At 40.4% G+C, this 24,977-nt stretch overlaps 1 protein-coding gene across 17 annotated transcripts in view; it reads right to left on the bottom strand.

The window, feature by feature from the left end:
- PTPN5 (protein tyrosine phosphatase non-receptor type 5) overlaps positions 1 to 24,977 on the bottom strand; it is a 90,021-nt gene that overhangs the window by 18,797 nt on the left and 46,247 nt on the right. For all 17 annotated transcript variants that reach the window (XM_076344151.1, XM_076344140.1, XM_076344150.1 and 14 more), the window contains 7 exons: positions 21,026 to 21,207; positions 19,966 to 20,085; positions 18,028 to 18,111; positions 12,162 to 12,400; positions 8,653 to 8,842; positions 5,531 to 5,615; positions 106 to 185 (listed from right to left, as the gene is read on the bottom strand). In XM_076344151.1, coding sequence (XP_076200266.1) covers positions 106 to 185; positions 5,531 to 5,615; positions 8,653 to 8,842; positions 12,162 to 12,400; positions 18,028 to 18,111; positions 19,966 to 20,085; positions 21,026 to 21,187 — 960 coding nt within the window. In that variant the 5' untranslated portion in view covers positions 21,188 to 21,207. The remainder of the gene's footprint in view (positions 1 to 105; positions 186 to 5,530; positions 5,616 to 8,652; positions 8,843 to 12,161; positions 12,401 to 18,027; positions 18,112 to 19,965; positions 20,086 to 21,025; positions 21,208 to 24,977) is intronic.

Below are 24,977 nucleotides of genomic sequence, written 5' to 3' on the forward strand. Positions count from 1 at the left end.
AGTTCAGCTAGGATGCCTTTAAAAGCCAGTGGATGTTGCAATTCTGTTTACATTAACAGTGGCTGATAGAGGCTAGGCAGACACATTGGACTATTGAGCTCTTACCCTGATGTAGTTAGCATTGATGTAAGAACTAAGGGGGTCGTCCTCATCAGCTGAGGTAAGGCACACTCTGCTGTGAGGATCTGAAAGGTGTAAAGAGATAAGTAATAGTTTATCAGTTGCTCAGAGGAGGGAAAGAGAGACACAAGATTATTTTGTACAGTGAGACATTTACATGCATTCATAGCCATCACAACAGATGTGAGTGGCCTTGGAGAGCTCCCATGTTAAAATGTTACCATAAAAAAAGGGAAAGAGTGGTTGGGGTAATTTGGCTTCTTCTGATAGTTTTACCCACTCTCTGAAGCCTGCTCAATTGTTCCTGTTGCGGAGTCAGTGTCCCAGAGTGACTCTGGAAAAGCAGTTTTCTGCTCCAGGAAATTACTTCTCCATTTGTTAGGTCAACAGACTCATTCTGGCTTGTAAAACATTAGAATACCGTTTGTGAAATGACAGCAAACAGCTCTTCTCCCAAACCATAAACACACATTCCTTGCACATAGGAAAGCCAGATGACAGTAAGTCCTTCCCTGTTTTGTCTTGCAGTGAACTAAACTCCAAGATGTGCTATTAACAAATACAATAGTTAAAGGGAAATTAAAGAATATGAACAGTCTCTTGTACTTTGCATAAGTCTCTTCAGTACTTGAGTCTCCCTCATTGGAGCTGTTTATGAAGCATTATTCTTGTTTTAATAAGATGACAAATGAAAACATTATTCCACCTGAGAAGTTCAGTCCAATTCCCACTGAAGTCAATGGGAGCTGTTCCACTGATTTTAATGCGAGCTGACACAGGCCCACGTTCATCCACTTTCACCAGTACTACACAGTTTGTTATCATTGACAAGAAACATCCTCCTGACAAGAGGCCTCAACAAACAGCAACACCATGTATCACCAGGAGAATATTAAAAACAAACCACAGATGACTTCTTCATAAAAATATCCAGCCTGCTTAGAAACCAGAACAGAATAAAAACATATGCAAAACCGCTGTGGTATTGGGTAAAGCACAAAGGACTAAGCACACAGTAATTTCTACAGTACTACAAACACAGACTCAGCATGAAACACTGTCCTCAGAATGGATTCATGTGTTATCTATTATGTGTTAATATAATCACAATCCGCAAAGCAAAGATATTAACAAAGAGACTGTTTTATAGCACAGAAGTACTGAAAACAGCGAGTTCCTCTCTAATACAGTTCCCTCCTGCTCAACTTTGCTCACGTCTCTAGTGCTGGAGAGATGGTGAGACAAGAGATGAAACCTGCTTTTTAATCAGTAATTCTGATAGCCTGCAACGTGTCACACCATTAAAAAGGTGACATTGGTTGCCAGATGTTTATTCAAATATCACTGGACTAGTTAGTTAGATCCCTTGCACGAAGTCCCTTTGCCTGGGTTTTATGCAGTCATCCATGGAGTTTACTGAAGTTTGAGTAATGATTACATGATTTTTTCCTACTAATAATAGCAGTAATACTACGTTGTCCATCTCATGGTGGGTCTTTAGGGAGAAATATAACAGATCTGAAGAATTCTATCAACAGGTGCCACAGACTTTTAAGCACAGGCTTCCTTTAGTATTTTTCAACTGCAGTAGAATTTGAGTTACTTTTCAACTGTGGACTTTTTTATTGCTGTATCCACAAATATTAAAACATTATTCAGATATGCTTTTACTTTAAATTACAATACTTGGCTTGTGATTTTTCTGTTAATGTAGTACTTACATTTGTTAAGGTAGTATGTTAGTGAACAGTTTCAACCTTATTTCATATGAGAGGCCTATTAACGCACTGTAATATAAGAATGTGCACTGTTTTGCAGAAAGTGTAACCAAAGCTGAATTGCATCTCTTAGAAATATATAAACGGGAATAACTCCTTTAAAAAAAATCATAACAAGACTTTAATATAAAAGTTTACTGAAAATTTCAAATTCATACTGCAGAGAGGCATTTAAGCAAAATCAAATCCTACTCTTAATGAAAAGATTTCTCCCAGGACAAAACCAGTGCACTGGCCAGGTTCAAGAAGACACCATGCCTTTAAAAAAGCAGTAGTAGTCTGCATCTCTAAGAAACCAAATGATATGTCAGCTATTTTTTCCACAGTCTCTTTTATGGCCATTTTGCATTGATACTATGTCTGACATTTTAGAGGAACTCGCTAAACTTAACTGAAATGTTTTGCATAACTTAAAAAGGTGTAAAGGCAATAAAGCTATGTAGAAATTTAACAAGTTTGTCTAGACATTACTCTTGAAAAAAGGATTCAATGAGATTGATATACAACGTGCTCCAATCAGTTCTTGCCATCTCTGGAATTCTATAACAAGAACATTCTTTTCTATACATTCAGAAAGTGCCTCCAAATATCTTAGGAAAAAGTTATCATTTTCCAGGAAATGCCATAGGACTTATCCCCAGAAGAGGACTGTCTGCAAACAAACAAATTCATAGTTGTAAAATATCCAAATCAACCTCCTTAGCTTGGCGTTTTCCCAAAAACACTCTTCTGTCGTCGAAAAGCCACCTTCTAAGCCATTTTACTACTAACAGCAAAATTGGAGAATCTGCAAAAAGAATTTACTACAAAAGAAATATAAATGAGATTAATTACAGACTATTATGCTGTCTCTCACTTCTACAATCAACTGTAGGGTTGCAAGTAACTGATCATTATGTTAAGTGACTGCTTACCTTTTAATGATAACTGCCTAGATTGCTTCTGGCGATGCAGCTGGTAAGGGAATTTCAGTTACTTTTAAAATTTAATTTAATCAAATTTAATTTAAATTTGACGTTCCCTACAATAATCAGTTGTCCGAGTCTGCTCTACTGCAGCTTGTTCAGCAGTTCCTGCCATTACCGCTTTCTGCAGCTAGAACTTGGAGGAATGCGAGGTAGATACCCAAGGCAGCATAGGCTACATTTGGTCAGCTCAGAAATGAAAGTCAGTGGATGGTCAAAGCCTGAAAAGCACTGGACTCTCCCTCATCTTGCCTCCGGTTCCCTCTCCTACTTTGTGCGTGGATAGTTTACTGGGATCCTTGGCTTCGAAGCATAAAGGGGACATTTAGCTCTCCTTGCTAGTATCTTTATTGACAGCACCAAGCTCTTCAAAATGGATTAGCTGGATAGAAGTGAACAGTCAGCCTCTTCTATCCTCAGCAGTATCAAGCCAACCTTTGGTCACAGCCAGGGACAGAGTTGCACAGAGGTTACTAGTTTTGGAATTAATTCAGAAAAAATATCCAGATCATAATGAGCTTGGAATAAGCTTGTTAATCCTTGGAGGCACAGAATCATACAATCATTTAGGTTGGAAAAGACCTTTAAGGTCATCAAGTCCAACCGTTAACCTAGCACTGCCAAGTCCACCACTAAACCATGTCCCTACGTGACACATCTACACATCTTTTAAATATATATCCAGGGATGGTGACTCAACCACTTCCCTAGGCAGCCTGTTCCAGTGCTTAACAATCCTTTTGGTGAAGAAATTTTTCCTAATATCCAATCTAAACCTCCCCTGGCGCAACTTGAGGCCGTTTCCTCTCGTCCTATCACTTGTTACTTGGGAGAAGAGACCGATACCCACCTCGCTACAACCTCCTTTCAGGTAGTTGTAGAGCGAGAAGGTCTCCCCTCAGCCTCCTTTTCTTCCGATTAAACAACCCCAGTTCCCTCAGCCGCTCCTCTTAAGACTTGTTCTTCAGACCCTTCACCAGCTTCGTTGCCCTTCTCTGGACACGCTCCAGCACCTCAATGTCCTTCTTGTAGTGAGGGGCCCAAAACCGAACACAGTATTCGAGGTGCGGCCTCACCAGTGCCGAGTACAGGGGCACCATCACTTCCCTACTCCTGCTGGCCACACTATTTCTGATACAGGCCAGGATGCCATTGGCCTTCTTGGCCGCCTGGGCACACTGCCGGCTCATGTTCAGCCAGCTGTCGACCAGCACCCCCAGGTCCTTTTCCACCTGGCAGATTTCCAGCCACGCTTCCCCAAGCCTGTAGCATTGCATGGGTTGTTGTGGCCGAAGTGCAGGACCCGGCACTTGGCCTTGTTGAACCTCATACAACTGGCCTCAGCCCATCAATCCAGCCTGTCCAGATTCCTCTGTAGAGCCTTCTTACCCTCAAGCAGACCAACACTCCCACCCAACTTGGTATCGTCTGCATGGTAGGGTAGAAACTAGTTATCTTATCCGGAGAGGTCAAAGTAACAACAATGGCTGCTAGCAGATATCCATACGGCTGAGATGAAGTTTGCAGCAAATAACCCATTGAGTGATCATTCTTAAAAATATATGGTAGTGGGCCAACTGGCATCTGTTTACAACTCTGGAACTCAAAATACACATTAGATACCAAATTCAGAATATATAGATCACTTAAAATCTAGCAGTTTGAGCATCTGAAATCACTACCCACTTTTACAATCTTCCCTTTCCAGCAAAACAGTGAATTAATACGTGAATGATGCACCTCAGCCATTAGCACAGAAATTGTGAAACGTGGCTGAATGTTTTTACACTTCTGGTCTAAGGTGGAGTACAAAGTCATCAGAAGGGTTGTGCACATTGGATCACTGGCTGCAGCTGCTGGAGTTGTAAGTCTAGATAAAAAAATCTCTTCTGGAATGATTTCCAATTCAGGTTCATTGAATAAAATGATAGGTATAGCTGAGGACATTTTTGACTTCTCTGCACTTTGCTAACCTGACACTGAACCTTTCCGGCTTTGCAAACAGAGCTACTGTGGCTAGTGATAGCATCTTCCAACAATGGCTTAGAGCAAAAAAGAGGCATGACATCTAATTGTATCACTTTTCAAAATAACTTTAAGTATGACACAGGGGAAAATTATGACACTTGTAAAAATTTGTATCAAAAAGTTTCTCGAAACTCCTGCTCCTGGCTACAAATAAAAATAGTATAATAGAAAAGAAAAAGATTTTGATTTTCTGTATCATCTTAATGCCATCAGGCTAGCTCCCAATATTCTCAATTTGCATTTGAGACACGATTCTGAGAAAAACACCAGTCGGGAAAATAACATTGCTAGAATTTAGTCCTTCTAAGTAGTTTAATCAAAGAAACTACTAAGTAACATCTGAATAAACACACCAAGTTCTTGGGTAGAATTTTTAAGCAGCACCAAAAGATGCAATTCTAATGACTTAAAAACTTAAGTGCTGCTAATGTTCAGTGAATCTTAGGTTCTTCATGCTCTATACCTCTTTTAAAATTTGATTTATGCTTTGAAGCCGTGTTGCTGCTTCATAAATATGGCCTTTGGACAATACATGGTAGTGACAGCACACTTGATGCATTCTAGAAAGGAAAGTGCAAAGCCCTTCAGCATGTGGAATAAACCACCCTGCCTCAGTGACTTAGAAAGCAGGAAACTTACTTGGGAGAATTGTTTTGTAGCGATTCTTACGCACTAAGCCTGGAATATCATATTCCTTTGGATCCACAAAGTTCATTGGAATTTCCTGTTAAAAAAACCCACAAACAACACAAAACACAGTAGGTAGTATTATTAGATTCACAAAAGGAATAAAAACCCCAAGCCCATTACGTCCTGCCTGTGAGGGAGGCAAAGTGATGAAGTCAACTGAGACATATGGTGCAGTACTTCTAGCAATTTACCACCAAAGTATGATTGATGTTTCCTTTTACTGTCACTGGCTTTCTTTTCTGAAATCCTTAATATGAAAACGCTCATAGTGATCACTGAGCAATCCGTGCAATGGCATTATGTTAGCTCCTAATATTATTAGAACTGAATCGCAAGTGTAGGCACAGAACAAAGCAAAAAGTGGTACGTAAGATACTCTGCTCCAGAAGCAATGGACCTCAGACACCATCCTTTCTGACTCACACTCCTCCTTCCTCTCTGAGGGTGGAAGGAAATAACTTGCTAGTGACTCTCACCAGCAACAAATTATGACCTACATTATGACAGGTTGGCGTACTGACCTGACCCTATGGAGCTGGGGGAGTGTCACTCTTTTTGCTCACCACACTTTGCTGTCCCTGCCTATGGAGCTTTAAACAAGTGTTCAGGGATCACCTGCTCTCTACACTACTGACCCAAAGAACACACAAAGATGGAGGGGCTTCTTATTCTCCACTACTCATATCCCGCAACTAAGTGGCCAACACCAGGCAGGAACAAACAGGAATCTGCCACCAACTGGAGTCAGTAGGCATGTGATGAAATGGGATGTGTCAACCAGGCTCAGCAGAGAAAGGGCTCATGGGAGCTTGGGAGCAGAGCTGGTCATCCCAGCTGCTGCACACTGGATTTGAGAGGCCAGTACTGGACATACTGGTAACGGGAGTCAGGGTTGAGTAAGACAAGCCTCACTCTGGGAAGAAATTAAGATGAGCAGAGCTATTGACTATGGTAAATTCTGTAGCTTTAGAAGACTGACTATCTGTATCCTGTCTCTTACACAGCACTGAGCATACTGTTGGGCTTAACCAGAGGCAATTAATGATAAAAACATTTTGTTGAAGTAGTTTCCTATCAATTTGAGAAACTGCATGGGAATGCAACCTTCATGTTTTCCTCAATTGTTACTTGGTATTTAGTCACCCAAAATTCTTCCTGAACCAAGCTCCATGGTCTGTCTTTGGGACTTAGTCATTCATAGCTCAAGCAAATTTTTGGTGAAATCAACAGGACTTCTGTCTGAGTAAAAACTCTAAATCTTGTAAGAATTTCAGGACTTAGCCCTGCAAGTGACATCTCCTCTGACTTCTCTTCCAAAATGAAACACAGCTACTTGCTTCATCGTGGGTCTGGACCCACCAAGCAGGTTGGACAGACCGAAAATACACGATGCAGAGCTAGCTGGTGATAACTGTTTCATAAAAAAACCAACTAGTTTACAATTTTTAATTACAGAAATGACATTTTTATTACACAGCATTTTTATCTACGCTTTTTCAGTTTTCATTAAAGAATGAAAATGACTTGGGATAGTTTGGCTGTTGAATGATTTTTCTGAACACCAGGAAAACTAATTCAAAATCTCAGAGAAACGAAGCATATTTTTTCCTACTTCTAACACTATTTTCTTTGCTTGAAAGCTACAGTGCACCTTAGAGACTGATGAAACTGTATGTGGACTTGTTCAGCAGTCAATTCAGACACTCGCTAAGCAAACATTTCCTCCCTAGAACAGCAGTAGATGCTTTACTTTAAAAGAATCAGGGCCTGCCTACACAAAAGCTGCTTTTCTTCAACTTGTACAGCACTAAGTGAATTAAAGACCACAGATATTTGGCGGTCTGTTTTAAAACAGAAGTCCAGACTATTTCATCTCCCCCTGTGCTTGTAAAGTGGAAAAAAAAACCCCAACCCTGAAGTTGCACAAGGAGGGAGGACAGCAAGTGATACTCAAAGTGTTACTCCTGCCCTTTCAGGGCCTCATAAAGAGGACAGGCTGAAAGGGCTGTTAGGTTGCAAAACATCATCTTCCTCCTGCTCTGCTGAGATTCCATGCTTAAGAGAATATTTGACTTGGCAGCATTAACTTCAGTAGCTCTTGATCAGTAGCTCAAATAGTGCAGCATGCGAAGACTGTGCCCTGGTTACTTCCCATCTTCTGCAGGAATTTACAACCCTGCCTAGTAGACATAATACTCATAGCCACTGCAGCATTTTGCATATTTTTTTTGCCAGGTATAATAAACATGACAATGCCCATCACATGGACACTCAAGCAGTTAGGGAAGAGACTCATAGAATGCAAAGATCTAAAAAGCCAGTCTATTCACCACCTGAAATGTACCTGGCCTTTATGCTAAACTACTTAGAAATCCAATTTTCAACTGCTTGCTTCATCTGTGTACGTATATTTTTTCCCAGAATGAGGCAAAGAATTCTTTCCCCCAAAGCAACAGTGAGCAAAGGAAGCATACTTCAGAATCCTAAAAGCAACTGACAGAGCAGCTTACAACTAGTAAATAATTTTTGTGCAGAAAAAAAACCAGTAAGACATACTTTCTATGGCTCCTGCTGAGTGACATAGCCATCCTGTGCTTCGGTTATCTGGAGAACATTCAGGCTTGGAAAGTAGCTCCATGCCAAGCATTCAACAGCAAAGAGCATGCACTTGGACTAATTTAATCCCTAGGGCAACTCCAGACACATTTCAAGAAGTTATGCCTATAGCAAACTTGGCTTTTCTTCTGTACTCTAGTGAAAAAGTTTGGTTTTTTTGTTAAAAAGTAGCATTCCAACAGAAAAAAAAAAAAAGACTTGTGAAAACAAAGCTTTTTTATTTTTCGTTGCCAGAACCAATTCTCTGGTTTTTAAGTGGCAATATCACTGAAAGCTTTCAGACACTGTCATTTCAAGGGATGACGAATTTCGGAATTGCATTAAATGCTTCACTGATGGAAGTGGACTTTGTATGTACTAATTTTAGACTTGCAGAAAATAATAGCAAGGTTCATGGAAGAGAGACAACATCCCATTTTTCTGGTGCTCCTAGAAGAGAAAGGTCAGATACTCACAAAGAACTCTGCCTGGAGTATGAAAGGATCCAGGGCTTTCTTGTGCAGTTCCTCTTCAGTAAGGATGTTTGATGCCGTCTGAAGGTATTCTCGGGCTGACTGTTCCCGTGGTGACATGACATAGCCAAAACCTTGCTCAGAACAGCCTGGGGTACACATATCCAGTGTGAGCGAAACATTTGAACCTCTCCTGCAAAACAGAGCAATCGGAGTTTGCTTACAGCAGAACAGACTGACCCATCATTGTCAGCAATGGATACAGTCCCAATGACAGATAAACAGCAACTTTAGAAAAGCACCCAGCTGGTTCTGCTGTGTACATTATGGTCACTAACTGTGAAAAATGGGTGATGCTTCTTGTGTAGGCAAGACCAAAAGATGATTTTGTACACTGGAATTTGAAGGCCAACACTTTCAAAGTGTTGTCTGTAGTGAGGTAACTGTATACTTTGTCACCTAAATGGAAGCAACTTGCTTGTCAAGGGTGCTGAGCAGGCAACTGCAGGAAAGTTTTCATACTTGTGTAAATCACACCGTATTTTTGGATGCCTGAATATGGACTGACATTTTAGACACCACAGATGAAAATATTGGTCTTAGTTTTCATCAGGCCAGATCCTACTGAATAACCATTTATTAGTAGCACAGACAACATCAGTGGGGTAAGATCTTGGGATAAACATTACCAGTTCAACATTAATTAATAAAGACATGAGATGCAAACCATTACAGCAAATAATTTTTCTGTCTGAAAAACTTTCTTTCCACAACAGTACATCACGAGAAGGATAAAATGAAGGTCCCAACATTTTAACAGTTACATTAAAAACAGAGATGCTGTTGAGTATAGAATTTTTAGTGGCTTTTATTTAAGTTAGCTACACAATAAAGCAAAAAAGTCAAAATGCCTGCATTGTTTATTGAACGCAGTTTTAAAGCATTTCTGAGCTTCTGTCAATCTTGCATATCACAGACAAAAGTAAGATTCAGATGCCATCAGTGAATCTATATTTAAATATCTTTAACATAATAATAAAATCATACAGTATGATGATTACTAGGTGTAAAGTTCTATGCATCCACACAGTAAACCTACTTTTGATGACTTTCAACTGGCAAAATCTAGTTGGAAGGTGATTGCAGGAGCTATTGAAAAACAATGCAAACGTGCAGAATGACTAGCTCACAAAGAAGACAGTAGAAGTTGTTACTTGGATCACAGCCTTTTTCCAGATTCAGGAGTTTTTCCAAAATAATGTGCAGCCAGCCTACTGCCGGCAGGATGATTCACAGTCATGGGGAAATGATTTTGGATGAAACATGATCACTGATGGTAGACACCGAATCTTTAGTGACACCTTTCAAAAGGTTTTGTTCCTACCCTGTGTGCTGTTAAATCGCTACTACATTCCTCCCCAGAAACAGATGCATTTGATAACAAATACTTTGGGTTCTTTTAAGGTAGAAGAAGCTACATATATAGATATATTAATAGTTCTTCAGCATGAGGAAATGAGATTGTTTCTTCTTAAGAGTAACATTCAGTGCTGTTTGAATTTAGATAGTGACTACCCTTCTAATGGCGTAGGTGGTTAAAGAATGAGAGGAAAATTAAGATGAAGAAGCAGAATGGATGCAGAAAAGGGATAGGTAGATAATTCAACACAACACCAAACAAAGGAAGAGTGACCAATGCTTGATGTAAATGAAATCTGTCAGAGTTCAGCCCAAACCTGAAATGATGTCTGGCTTCTCAAGCACATGTGTATGTTGAAAACAAGTTTATTTTACATCTTAAGTGTACACGTTCTACCTAGCATGAGCATTTCAAGCAATTGTTTTCTTTTTCCCATCTCTACTTCTTTGACAGTTTTTTAATTGTAATTCATTACTTGAATCAACTGATATTCCCCAATTCTCTTGAAACAGTGAATATCTTTCCTGCAGGCTAGCGGTCACCTGAGAAGAAATGTTAGCATCTTTAAAATGAGAGAGATGGAATGAAATCAGGGATGGTGATGCATTTAGAGCCCAATCTTGCCCATAATGAAAAACAATGGCAAAACTCACTGATAGCAGCAGGTTCAGGGACAAGCCCCAGAGGTTACTGCAATCTCAAATATAAAATAGAAGAATATAACAATAAAAGGTAGGACATTTTAGGAAAAATGTTGTAACCAAGAATAAAGTGAGGAAAAACATTCTAAGCTCACAGAGTGCAAATTAAAAGCCTCTTCTGTAACACTCCCTTCTACTGTGTCATGTGGCACTTTGGAAACTCAGCATCATACTTTTTAAAATTTAAGTTCTGCCCTTTAAGTTTTAGATATGAGAATTAACTATGGTTAGAACTCCAATTAAGCTTGAAAAATCTAGAAATAAAGAAAGGTGATAAATCGCTATGTTGGCCCTCCAGTAACCTCATTCTTATCATCGCCTTTGCAGAATTTCTTCATGGGATTTCTGTCCTCAAGATCTTTGTTCTCTTTCACTAAGACAATTGCAAGAACACAAAACAGAAAAAGACGCAGGCTGCCAACAATATAAATTCAAGCTTCCTGTAGTCCACAGAAGAAAAGACAGGAACCTTAAACTAACCTCAGCCTCAGAGATGAGGATGCTAAATCTGGTGTACTTCCTTTCACTCATCCATTCACTCACACACACAGACACACTGGCAAAGTGAAATAAAATAATCTTATGGATGAAAGCATAAGGATAATTCAGTCCAACTGAACACTCAGTAACTCTGCTGAACATTCCCCTGTCTCAACTCACACATTCTGGAATTCACCCACCTCCGGGCCTTTTAAAGTTTACCCAGTACAGGTGACCTTTCTGTGAGATGTACGAGTAAAGATGGAGAAATGCAACACAAATCAATACTGCATCATTCCTATCTTCCTTTTATCTTAAAACTGCCTTTTCCCAGCTGTGAATCTCTGAGAAGCTCCATTGCCCTGCTGGTTCAAGGAGTGAACATCAGCTAACCCCAAAGTTTCATTACTGGGTTAATTTCAAAGGAATTCATTTACTTTTGGACTAACCCATTTATATGAGAATTATTGCAGATTACCATTTGTCCTACGGTTTGCTTTTGGAGAAAGGACTAATCCTCCAGCATGAGTAACAGAAAAAAATTAACAAGATCCACCTCTTTCAGAGGTAAAAGCTTTCACCGCCCTATAGTGGATTTCATGCTATGCAGTTGCCATCTTGGGGAACGGCAAGAGACTGATCAAATACAAATGGATATTTCAAAGGAAAGAAATGGCACTTTTGAATAACGCTTGTTGACAGCCATCTAGAAACCGTCTGTTTTTTGGCTAATATGTTTATATTTATGACCAGACTGAAAACAAGACAGGAAATAAAGCAGGTGCTTGGCTTTAAAACCACATTTTAAAGTGACATTGCATGAAGGCAATAAAGCTTCCTACTTGGCACAGAACTCCTAAATCCACAAAATCTGGGACCAGACTTTCCCCTAGTAATCACATCTACCCTACCTTTCTTGCAAGCCCACGGATTTAACCGTTAGAGTAGCTGGATCTGTCTCCGCTTTAATGTCCATTACGCAGTCAAAGACCGGAGTCTCTGGTACGGGATCCAAATCTAGGAAGTCATCCTCATTTTTATCCTCTGTCCACTCTGAGTACGTGAATGAAGGCTGCCGGCTCACAGATTGGCGTCTGTCCTCTTGTAGCGGAAAAGGGGGGTCTGGACGGGCTCTGAGTAGATGCCAAAACTGGAGGAAACAAACATTAAGAAAGCTTTCTGCTTGTTGCCAGCCCTTCCATACAGCCTAGAGGGTTGGTCTTTAGGGCAGCATCCCAGCTTACTATAATGTATTGGAATTGGAGAGTATTGAACAGGACAGGAATGTTCCATGCAGGAGTAGCTTTGTGGTGCATGTTACAAGGATTCACATCTACCCATTCAAACCTGCTTTCAGCCACAGAGGTTTCCACAGAGCTGGCCAGGCTTAACTCGGGGATACAGTGGAAGCAGAATGTGCTTGTGACCATCATATGCAAGCCAACGTGATATCACTGTCCTTTTGTTCAGTTTCTTCCCCTTCCTAGGCTTGTTTACAAAATAAAAATCTACTATACTATTCTACAAATCATACCTCTCCTGACTTAATGGTCTTCCATCTAAAATTTAGATATAGCTGGGTTAAGAAAAGTAAACATAATTTTCCTGAACTACACATCTTTGATAATCTGGCACTGTACCCCAAATTCGTGTATAAACCAATCATTTTTTAAAGAGGCCTTGATTTTGATGCAACTGGTTTTGAGGCTCAGAATGCCAATTTCAGTTTCTGGCCAGTGGCAAAGTCTGTTTTGTAATCTAATTATCCGGTTTAAACATGGTATAGACATTAAATAATAAATCTTGTGAAGTTCTAGGACATAAATGTAATATTAAAGTTTACGTTATAAACTAATGAAGAGTTTGAAATGGCAAGAATCTAAAAAATTACTGTACATTGGTTTGCATGGATGCTGTGGCAGACTAGATGATTTAGAGGTTGTATCAGTAGACTGTTTAATCCTACACGCAGGCCTCAGTTAAAAATTTCAAGTCCACCTCTAAATTCCAGGATCTGGAACCTTAGGCCAACTTCATCCCTCTAGCACTGAACTAGGAGCAGTATCACTCAGGCTAAATGTTATACAAACTATATTGTACTGCCATGCATCCTTTTGAGACTAAGAAGAACAGGTTGTATTTTCCAAAGTAAAGTGTCTTCTGTCCTTTTCTTATATGGCTTTTAAATAGGCAGTTGAATTTAGAAAACGTGCCATTAAAAAAGGTCAAATTTCTCTTTCTAGGCTACTAAAGCACATTAGCTTGTATAGGATTTTAAACAACTATTTTCTTGTGCCTGTGTGTCTTCATGTACTCTCACTTCTCTGAGAAAGAATGAAAGGAAGTGAAGAAAATTTTAATTTCTGTCCATAGTCAGCTTTAGCGAATGTTAAGACTCTCATAAAGCAGCAGTATTCGTTTGACAGTTACTTCACACAAAATGTTTTTTGTTTCAGTTAATCAGAGTACACAGTAAATACAAAAGCAAACATAGGAACATGATACTATACTTCTGTTTTACACAAATTTGGGGGCAAATCTGAACTGAGTCTGTCCCACATGCTTGGCCTGTTGGATGACAAGCAAGAAGCTTAAAGATCTAATTCTATTTTCATTTCCCAAGATGACTTCTGGAGCTTGGCAGTCCCACAGTACTAGCCACGGTTCTTTCACTTACTGCAAGACTGTAATAGCTGAGCAGTTCACAGTGTAAAGTATCTCCTCAACAACTTTGTACTGCTGGAGAGTGCTGTTGTTACTAAAATCAACACTTGTGCTGAGGGCCAAGTTGAAGGTCTAGGTACCAGTTATGTATTACAGATTCTAGAGCTGCTGTGGTGACACAGGATTGATTTTACTGGTGATTTAACATACTGTAAATCCAAAGGAACAACAAGTTCACCCTAGAAAAAAAGCAGCTTTTCTTTAGATTGAAAGGAGTGTGTGGTAAATAAGGAGCTGCCGAAGACACTGGAAGAAATTAAGTTATACTTAAAAGTGATGGGGTTAAACTAAATAATGGAAAAATAGGCAGCTCTGAAAACCTGTTCAGGAGGACTAGACAGCTCTATGGTGGTTCTCTGCAGCTGCCTGGGTCTTAAAACACCATTATATGAGGCAGAAAACAGACAGCATCACTAATACAAGCCTCAAGCACTCTATCCAGTCTTTTATTTTCACTGTGATTGCTAACCTCCCAGCACATTCTGGTACCTGGGTATTCTCAGAGAAGTGCCTCAAACCTTAGCTGAGGTCTGCTCTCCCGAAGAATTTGCTCTACATGTATTAGTGTCACAAACTGCCTGATACAGGTATGAGCTGCACTTTAGCAAGTGCACAGTCCAGCCAGGGCCTCTCTTCTCTTGGTATCACTTCTGAGAACCCGCTTGACCACCATTTCTCAGCCTCATTAGGTGGCCCAACAGTTATTGCTCTACATTAAAGCAACAAATTACCTGTATAAAAAGGCACATTTTCTCCCTTCCCCAGGGAACTACTAAAGCATTACTGTAAGTTACTGGATAAAAAAATGCATAAGCTGCTTTTCACTGGTATGCCATCTAGTATATACACCAGTGTGTATAAAGACAGAAGTATCTATAAAGACAGAAGGGTATATTTGGGAAAGAAAGATTTCATCATAAAGGCACTCCTTAATGTAAAAGACCCCTTTAAGGTCTCTTCTAGGCAGTGCATTGCTTAAAACTCATGAAAAATCAAAAATAAAAAAATAAAATTTAAAAAAAAGAAGATATCACTCAGCTGAAAAAGAGGGAAAAATAAAGAAAACTGTCTTCATGCAACTATCTGTTGTCTACCAGGCTGGGATTCTAGAAACCCTGCTTAGCTCCATCACTACATTATTTTCAATGTTCTGCTAATGACTATTTTATACCTTATTCTCTAAATACCGATAGAAGCAGATGTTTTCAAATTGCAAAGCAGCATGACCTGGGCTGCATCAAAAGAAGTGTGGCCAGCAGGTCGAGGGAGGGGATTCTGCCCCTCTACTCTGCTCTGGTGAGACCCCACCTGGAGTACTGCATCCAGCTCTGGAATCCTCAGCCCAGGAAAGACATGGACCTGTTGGAGCGGGTCCAGAGGAGGGCCACGAAAATGATCAGGGGGATGGAACACCTCTCCTATGAAGACAGGCTGAGAGAATTGGGGTTGTTCAGCCTGGAGAAGAGAAGGCTCCGGGGAGACCTTATTGCAGCCTATCAGTACTTAAAGGGGGCTTATAAGAAAGATGGGGACAGACTTTTTAGCAGGGCCCGTAGCAATAAGACAGGGGGTAACAGTTTTAAACTAAAAGAGGGTAGATTCAGACTAGATATAAGGAAGAAATTTTTGACGCTGAGGGTGGTGAAACACTGGAAGAGGTTGCCCAGAGAGGTGGTGGATCCCCCACCCCTGGAAACATTCAAGGTCAGGCTGGACGGGGCTCTGAGCAACCTGATCTAGTTGAAGATGTCCCTGCTCATTGCAGGGGGGCTGGACTAATGACCTTTAAAGGTCCCTTCCAACCCAAACCATTCTATGATTCTATGACTCTACGTCAGAGAGTAAGGTAACAGGCAGGTAGGAAGGGATAAGGCTCATATGCTCTCTCTAAACAGCCTCTCCTTCCTAATGCCACTGTTAGAGAGAACATACTGGGCAAGATGGACCATTGGTCTGACCTCACAGGACATTTCTTATGTTCCAGTTCTCTGTGACTTGTCCAGAGAACAGGCTGTCACACAGAGACATTCATGCCTCCACTCTAGCTAGGAGACTGAGACCACAGGAATACAAAACAGAGCAAGTTTGACTATGTGGAAACTGTTATAAAACTGTTTTCTGCACAAAGTCCACTCTCATCTACACTGGTGTAAGTGTTCACTTGCAAGGAGTTACTACATATGCAAAGCAGTTCAAACTGAGATCAGAATTTTTGGTCACAGAGAACTTTCATTTAAAGTTACTTGCTGTGCTAAGAATGGGTCAGCAATAAAATGTTTCCATTCAGCAACAACTAGGTTGGATATGCAGAGAAATCACACCCCTGCTATTTTGATTTCCAGCTCAGAATGTTTTCTGCAAAATTACCTAGAATTCACACAGTTCATCACAATTCTCAGATGTCTCATTTTTGTTCTTTAATATTTGCAATTACAAAATCACCAGAAGTTTATTTTTTGAGGACAAAATTCATCTGGGTAAGGAACAGCAGCATCAAAAAAGCAGAAAATTGCCTAAGCCCAGCTAACTTCCTTGCCTACATCAACGATCACAATAATGGAGGCATTAACACTAATTACTTTGCCTTGTGAATGGTCTTACAAAGCACATTCACCCAACACTTTAAACAGAAGATTTTGCCACTGTGCTGCCTCTGAGTGACCTTAACCGTGGTATGTAATATGACAAACTTCCTACCAGGGAGTGTGGCCAGCAAATCGAAGGAGGTATTACTCCTGTCTCCTTGGCACTGATGCAGCTGCACCTTGAATACTGTGTTGATTTTAGGCTCTCCAGTTTAAGACAGAGAAAGACAAACTGGAGTGGGCCCAGTGGATAGCTACAAAGGAGGTCAGGAGTCTGGAGCACATGACCTTTGAAAAAGGTGGAGGGAATTGGGCTTGTTCAGCCTGGCAAAGAGGAAGCTGGAGTGATCTAACAGCAGCCAGCAACTACTTGGAGGGCAGCTCTAGAGATAATGCCTCCAGACTCTTCTTGGTAGTGGCAGCTGATACCACACGGTACAACGGCCACAAGTTGCAGAAATTCAGCTTGGACATTCAGCTTTGGGAAATTCAGATGAGACATTAGGAGAAAATTCTTCCCCCAAGAGCGCCATGCAGTTGTGGCACAGGTACCCAGAGACATGATACATCTCCTTCTCTGGAGGTTTTCAAAACTTGTGTAGAAAAATGCATGGCTGACCTTACCGAGTGTTAGCAACACCCCTGCTTCAAGCAGGATGTGAGACTAGCAATCTCCAGACGTCCCTTCCCACCAACAGTCCTGTGATTCTATGATGTACTTCATTATACTGTGCATCACTCAAACAGCATGTACATGGTACAGCTTCAGCTTCCTGGCTGCCTGAAGGTGCACTGCTGTAAGGACAGGAGGTGATGTTACACCTGCATTTTCAGTAACTACATTCCCAGTCTAACAGAACAGTACACAAGGGTATGAAAAGCCATGTTCAATTAGAGCTCCTTAAAAAGAAAGAATTCTCCCTAGCTTTCCCATCTAGCACAACCTTTGTGCCAGTTACACAATCAATGGAGAAACACAATATACTCCTCCTGCTTCCAAACAGCTGACAGCTAACTAGATTAATTGTAGTCATCTTGTTCTGCAGCTGGGGCCTTGGCCTACATCTACAAGGGCATTATATTCACAAGTACACTGGTGCTCTGGAACAGCTATTTCTGCCACTTAAGTCAATGGATGCTCTGCAGGTAATTCATAAGGCAGCAATATTAGACAGTCCCATTACTGGACCACATCCCTTCTATTTAAGTGAAAACAGTTTGCCCATCTGTGGATGGAGAGAATAAAAACCATCAGTGTAATCCCCGATTCATCAAGAAATTGAGTAAGGATAAGTGTAGTCATGATTCCTCTATGTAAAGCAAGCAGATAATTATATAGAAATAGCCCCAAAGATGTGGCTTTACAATCAACTTGGGCGTAAGATCAACAACTTCAAGTAGATTAGACATCTTATAAAAACTCACTGAAAAAGGGCATGAATATAGTTTGCACAGTATCATAACTTACCAGAGATCCTATAAATAACAGTCCTAGAGAAGCTAAAGACAGCAGGATGTATGATGCCACAATGCTCCCGATTCCAGTCAGGTCCTGTGAAACAACAGAATTGACAATGATTCATAAAATATTTAGGGGCACCGTATAGTGTCTGCATGCATGTTCTTGGCAAACTATGTATTCATTCTTGAATTTCCCATGTAGATTTAGTCATACCTTACTCTTGTCCCTGGAAAAGCCACCACCAACAACAGAAAAATGCCAGGCTTTGGAGAAGACTGAAACTGAAACCACCTCTAAGCCCCAGCATCTCAGAAGGTCTAAAAAATGGATTTCACTTTGAAGGCAAACAGGAAATCTGCTTCCTACCCTCATGCATTGCCAAAATTGAGATCTGGATCCATGATTCAATTTTGCAGTCTGGACCCGTGTTCCATTACCACAGTCAGTGTAATTTTATACTGTGGCAAAGGGCTTCGAAGAAAGCTTAGTACTGTTCGGGTAATTGTGGGTCCTTACGTAAAACCCAGCCACAGAGGACTTTTCTACATTTTCTACACATTCTGTGAAATACCATCAGGTTCATTCACAGCACTGGCAGTGAAATTCATTCTGATATCCTAGTCATATTTAAGTAGTTTAGAGTTCAGCCTATCCTCAGTAGCAGGTACAAAATACAATTCTAATGGGCTTCAGTGGGCAAGGAATTTTACTCTGTTTCTGACCCACTAGTACAGCTAAAGATAAATTCAGAGTTAAGAGCTTATTTTAACATCAGAATATTTCTTTGCCTTTACTGTTTTCAAGTCTAAATTTGCACTGTAAATAGTGCTATAATAAACAGTCCTCAAAGATATGCATGAACATCTGCACAGAGTCATACTTGGGGTGTTCCTGTGGTGCATTCTAGGAATCAGTTTCCTCCACACTGAACACTTATTTTAAGTCAAAATCCTATAAATCAGGGTTTTTCTGTAAGGAACAATTTGTTAATGATTGACCCACTGCAAATAAGATACAGGCAATGCTCTTTGAAGAGCTCTGATTGTGCATAATAAATCCAACTAAGAAAGGACAAAGAAAAAGTGCTTCTTTCAAATAAGCAAAAGAGTAGGTGACATGCAGCACATAAACATTGTTAAGCAAACAGAGAAAACAGTCTGCACTGTACTTCAGCCACAAGAGGCACTGAGTCAGATTTCCTATTTGTACTGCACAGCCTCTGCTACAAAGATTATGTACAACAAATTTAAACATTCTGATATCAAATATATTTTGCCTGATTTATGAAAGTAGCTGCTCACCATTTAATTAAGGTTCTGTCCACACTAGAGAAATCTGCACTGGGTATAATTACCCCAGTAATTTATCAGATGAATCATACCGGTATACGTGTCATTATGTCATGGTGAGAACCTAAGCAATTTTACTGGGGTAGCTTTGTAGATATAATTGAATCTGTACACCTAGTACACCTGAAATACTTTTACTGCACATAGATATGCTCTAAACACTCAACAAAAATAGAATTTTGTGACTGAGTATCTTGTGATTTGCACCCTTTATATGGGTTGATCCATTCTTCCAGAATTTAAGCTTCTATCCATCCCAATAAATTAAGGTCCAGCTCTCCCTTTACTGTGGGCTAAACCTTAGTGGGCTGATTTCTTATTGCTTTGTTTCATTTGTAATCATTTGCACATTATGAAAAATCTGTTGTGCTGATCTAACGTCATAACCAAAAATTCAGCCCTGTGTCTTGAAGATAAAATATGGATCTGTTTTCAGAAAACTCTTTTCACCGTTTCAGGGGACACACACAATGCAGCAGTCACTATATTATATGAAGTACATGTGTATTATACTTCTAATCAGAAGAGGTATTAGAAGCACCACCCAAGGCTACTGACATCAACTATATAACCAGAGAGGAGTACAGGGACTTACCTCCCCTTGATCTGACAAAAACTGTTTAAATGGGGTAAGCAAGTAAGACAGCAGGTCAAAGGCATTCTGAGCTGCTGGGATGGTCCCATAAGTGCTGTACCACAGCATCATGCAGAGAAGCTGTGTAATCAATCAGAAAATACATAATGAGCATCTCTCATTATACAAACATTCATTTTCATTTCAAGACTGCATAATTAACTAATTTAGTTTTCATTGATTTCGTGTTGATCATCGTTTTTGCTTTAAGAAGTCAGGTATTTTCTAGGCTGTAGCTTAGCAAGAATAAAAAGGCTGAATGCTAAATGCTCAGCTACCATTAACTAGATGCATATCACTAAGTTAATCAAGCTTACTCTGATCTACACTAGCAAAAGGACTGCCCATGGTAGCCTGTACGTGAGAAGAGCAACAGATTCCTCTGACTTCTGAACTTTCAGCATTACTACTTTTAGATCAAAACTGGTAATTCAATGAACTTTGTATGTTATTAAAAGACTATTAAGGCCTATCTCATACTATGCAAAGCTCTCACAAATAGCCATGTTCACACAGGTATCCCTATGAACAGATACAGACACACAAACATACACGTTGAAACATTTCATTTGAACCACTTAAGGTTACTGCACACACCACAGTTAACATAAAACTACAAAAGCAATGATGCTATATTTAACACCCTCACAGAGAGGTATACCCTCATCCCCAACCACGAAGGGCACACTGCAACTTTAAAGGATACACCTCCCAATCCACTTTTTAACAAAACGGTTACGTACCCCCATACGTATCAGCTACAGAAGATGGATTTGTTAGGAGATGGGTCATTTGGCAAAGGAGGCATTTGCAGAGGGGCAGGGAATGGGATGGGAGTTTGGGACATCAAAAGGTAGGGGCTTTGCCCTGCAAAGCAAGGCTGTGAGAGGTGGCTGCAGGAATGAGAGGACTGCAGCTATGTCTATTGCTACATCTACAATGAATGAGGAGGAAACCTCCCAAGCCAACAAAGCTTAAAAGAAGGGTCCCAGCATTTCAAAGCGATGACAAGCTGCCTTACCAGTATCTGTGAGAGGACAAACAGATACATGCTGTCTCCAGGCATTAATCCATTCCACCGGGCAGCCCAACCAAGCAGTGCTGTTTTCTGGGAGGTCTTCAGAGACTGCTCCTTCCTGTTCAGCTGTCCTTGTTGTCCTTCAGCTTCATCCATTGACTCCATAACAGCTGGACTGGAAAGACCTTCACGTGAAAATGACATGTGCAGGGAATGAACAGTGTGTTACCCTTGCAGCCACCGCAGAGCCTGCAAGGGCTATTGTTTTCCTAGAGACAATGGTTACCTCTCAGTTCTGTAACAGCAAGTGCAGCTCAGGATTGTGAGCGTCACACTCTGTTAGTGCAGCTGTATTCACCTGCCTTCGTCAGAAAAAAGTGAGTGTGGGCGGATAAATTATTTTCCCTTTCTTTCTGGAGGTGCAGTTTCTGGGCTTTGTTGTTAATAAATTCTCATTTACATCACTGCACCTTTTCGTTTTTACTTTTTAAAAGGAACCATCTGTGCTATTTCCTAGCTCCACACTTCCCGGCTACATGGTGGCAGAGAACCCATTTTGTCCCTCCCTGCCTCAATTTCTCTATTTCCCCTTATTTGTCTGCTTTGTCTAATTTGATTATAAATTTCTGAGGTAGAGACTGTTTCAGGTTATGTGTCTGAATAGTGCTCAAGGGCTCTGGATTTTGCCTGAGTGACCTAAGGCACTAATAAAATAGACTTTATTCTAATAACCTACTTCTTGGATGAATTCATACTCGAGAGCTATTTGATAATGTTGTAATGCTATTCCATTCAGTGGAAATATGCACTGGAGTGGCTAGTACCTCAGTAACAGTATTTTGAACACAGTCTGTGTAGATATAAATTAATTTACAAGCTAAAAGGAGTGAAAGATCAGACCCAGCTGACGTTAAGTACTACTGATTTACATCTTTCTACATGAGGAAAGCCCCAAGGCTGCCCTATGTACAACACTATAGCCTTAAGCCTAAGCCAGCCACCTGTGCCCCAGGGAAAGGCCACATTGTTGGCCCTTCCATGGTTTTTTGAGGCCAGATTTCTACAAAATGTTCCTCTCAGACATTTCTCTAAATGTCTCACAATAGCAACTCTAAGTCAGATAAGCATCCATAAACTAGCCACAGCTCTAATTAGGCAAATGAAACATAGGAACCATGTATCAGCCAAGGGTCTGGCCACTGAGTAAGGATTCATGAAAATATCCCATTCTGATTTCTAAAATACAAAAATGTGAAGGTGGATGGGAACATGAGATGCTTATTCCCACTCTGTGATTGTTCTCCCTCCCCTCACTGAAACAGACCTTAGGACATCCATGCCTGCACGAGAGAACAAGGTGTTTGGGAAATGCTGATGGCTTCCTCTACAAGGTTCTCCATCCCCACAGCTGCCCAGCAACAAGAGAGTCATTATTATGTAATGACTGGGGAGACCCGGAGACACAAGAAGGAGCACCTGCAAGGTACTACCAGGTACCTCCCCAGGACCTCAGGTTACTGGTTTCTCATTTTCAAAATATCTCCAGTCAGTTTATGATGGGTAGTGACCTCAGCAGGGTATGCTGGGTATAACTAGTTATATGTAGCTATTTTCATTGTCTTTACACAGGTATTTCTCAGGAAGCATACAGAATGTGCATCTAGACAGACATATTCCCATGTATGTCATACCATAGATATATGCTGAGATTAACTGACTATTTGCCGGGAAGGACTCAGTACAGTAATTTGCATAAACACTATCAAAAATTCATATTAAATACAGGCCAATAAAACACGGAAAAATATGGAACTAAAGAGGTAAAATCAGAAGCATCAACAATACCAGCCTGTATTTCTCACAGTGATAAAACTTCCTTCACTTTCATCTATATGTCTTTAATGCTACAAGACAACTGCTTGAAAATAGCACTTTTCAAAGAAAAGCAGACAGTTTCTGGAATGTAGCTCAAGAGATCATGGGAGCTCTACCTCTCTGTCCTCCAGGCTCCAGCCGGTGATCTACAGTCCATGACAACCGCCCCCCCCCAAGAAACACAGCCCAGACACAGTCCTTGGTGTCCACTGACCATATGCTTAACACCTGACTTCTGATATCACGCTACATAGAGCTGGACTCCAGGAGGACAACACAGCGGCCACATTAAGCAGCCACAGTTAAGGCTGCCTAAATACTTTCAGTGCTGACCTTTGTTTTCATTTTCTATAATGTGCTAAAACAGTTAAAGTTGAAAATTTTCAAGCTTCCAAACTGCTTCATGTCTCACCGGTTTTGGACAAGAACTGAGGGGAAAACCCTTGTTACTGTTTGCCAAATTTTTTCTGCTATTTTTGCGGGATGTTTATGCTCTGCGTTTTGGAACAGGAATTTGAAATTTAGCAAGGACAGAATCTTGATGTTAGAATTTTTTTTTTTGCCATCCATGCAAAAAGACATGCACCTGTGGCTGATATATAAACCTTCAAAAATATCTATTTACATATAGTTTATTATGGCTTGCTCCTAAAGTCTTTAACCTTCCGTTTTCACTAAGCATGTTTTAAGTCCTACTTTTCCTTTATCTGCATTAAATAATGCACCTCTGTCCCTAAGAATGGCTAATGAACCTATTTACTGTTTTTCCAAATCCTAATGACTTCCTTTCTTGGATAACCCTCCCCAAAGCTCAAGAAAAAATACACACAGAGCAGAACTAAAACATCTTTGGGAAGACAACCAGAACAAGGAGCCATGGAATGCAGATTTCAAGCTCAGCTTTCAACTGTTTTTTATAAGTTACAATATTTCATATTTCAGAAGACCTTTTTTTTTTTTTTAACTGACCAAAAGCTCATTCACCTGCCTTATATGCAGCAGGTAAACAGAATTTCATTGTTTCATATCTGTAACAGCCTGAGATTTTACAAGGTCACTTCTGTCTAGGTTGGAAACAGAACCCTGTCTCTAATATGATGATGTGAAGGCCACTTAACCACACGCCTTCTGGAACAAAGACGTCAAAGTTAGGGGACCGCTCTGTGTCTGTAACCATGGGGATCTATGCCTCTCCACAGCCCAGAAGCCCAATTCCTGGTATTCCAGTGTTGTCTAGCAACAGCTGTATAATTGTAGGAGTCACATTCTCCTTCTCCTGACTGCCCTATATGAAGGACAATAGACTACTTCTGCTTTCAATTATTTTCACTGCATAAGGTAGAGATCTGGTCTATGGACCTACGAGTCCAGGATTCCAGCTCTGCTGAATTGATACAGCTCAGCTGTTATCAACAGGTATTTTCACTAATACAATAACAGACAATGGGGGCACCAGGTCAAGAACTAAAATAACGGAGAACTGTCTGAATTCATACATATAAATGTATAGATTAAGATTCATGTCTTGGGTATACAAAGAAAGTGCCTTGGACTAATTAAAGTCTACTCAAAAATTTGCTACTCCAAATCACAAAAGATTAGATTTTAACAAACATAATGATGCCCACCTAGGGTTCTGTATTGATTTAACTATGTCAGCTTTAAACAATACCTCAATTACCATTCACAGTTCATCTTGCAATCCTATATTTCTGTATTATTTGCTCTAATGGGCCCTGGTTTCTTTCAGTGCACAGATTAGGTAATAAATGAGTGAGACATCAGTAAAGTTTTCCTGTGTCAAGGTCAGTGCGAAGGTCTTGAGACAGCTGACAAGGACGACTACATCCCAGAGGAGTGAATTAAGCCTCTCCTCTGCTAGTGATTTGACTGACAGTGAAATCTAGCATCCATGTGATATCCTCCCGAATTCCTGCATCACGGAGATTGGGATTCAAGTTCCACGAGTACTTCTGCTTTCATGCAGGGCTATGCTTGCTAGAAAAATCCCTTTGGCAGAAGAATTAAAAGGTCTCTGATATCTGTAGCAGCCATATGGCTTGTTAAAGCAACTTGAAAT

Source organism: Aptenodytes patagonicus, chromosome 7 (genome assembly GCF_965638725.1).
Source record: "Aptenodytes patagonicus chromosome 7, bAptPat1.pri.cur, whole genome shotgun sequence".
NCBI lineage: Eukaryota > Metazoa > Chordata > Aves > Sphenisciformes > Spheniscidae > Aptenodytes > Aptenodytes patagonicus.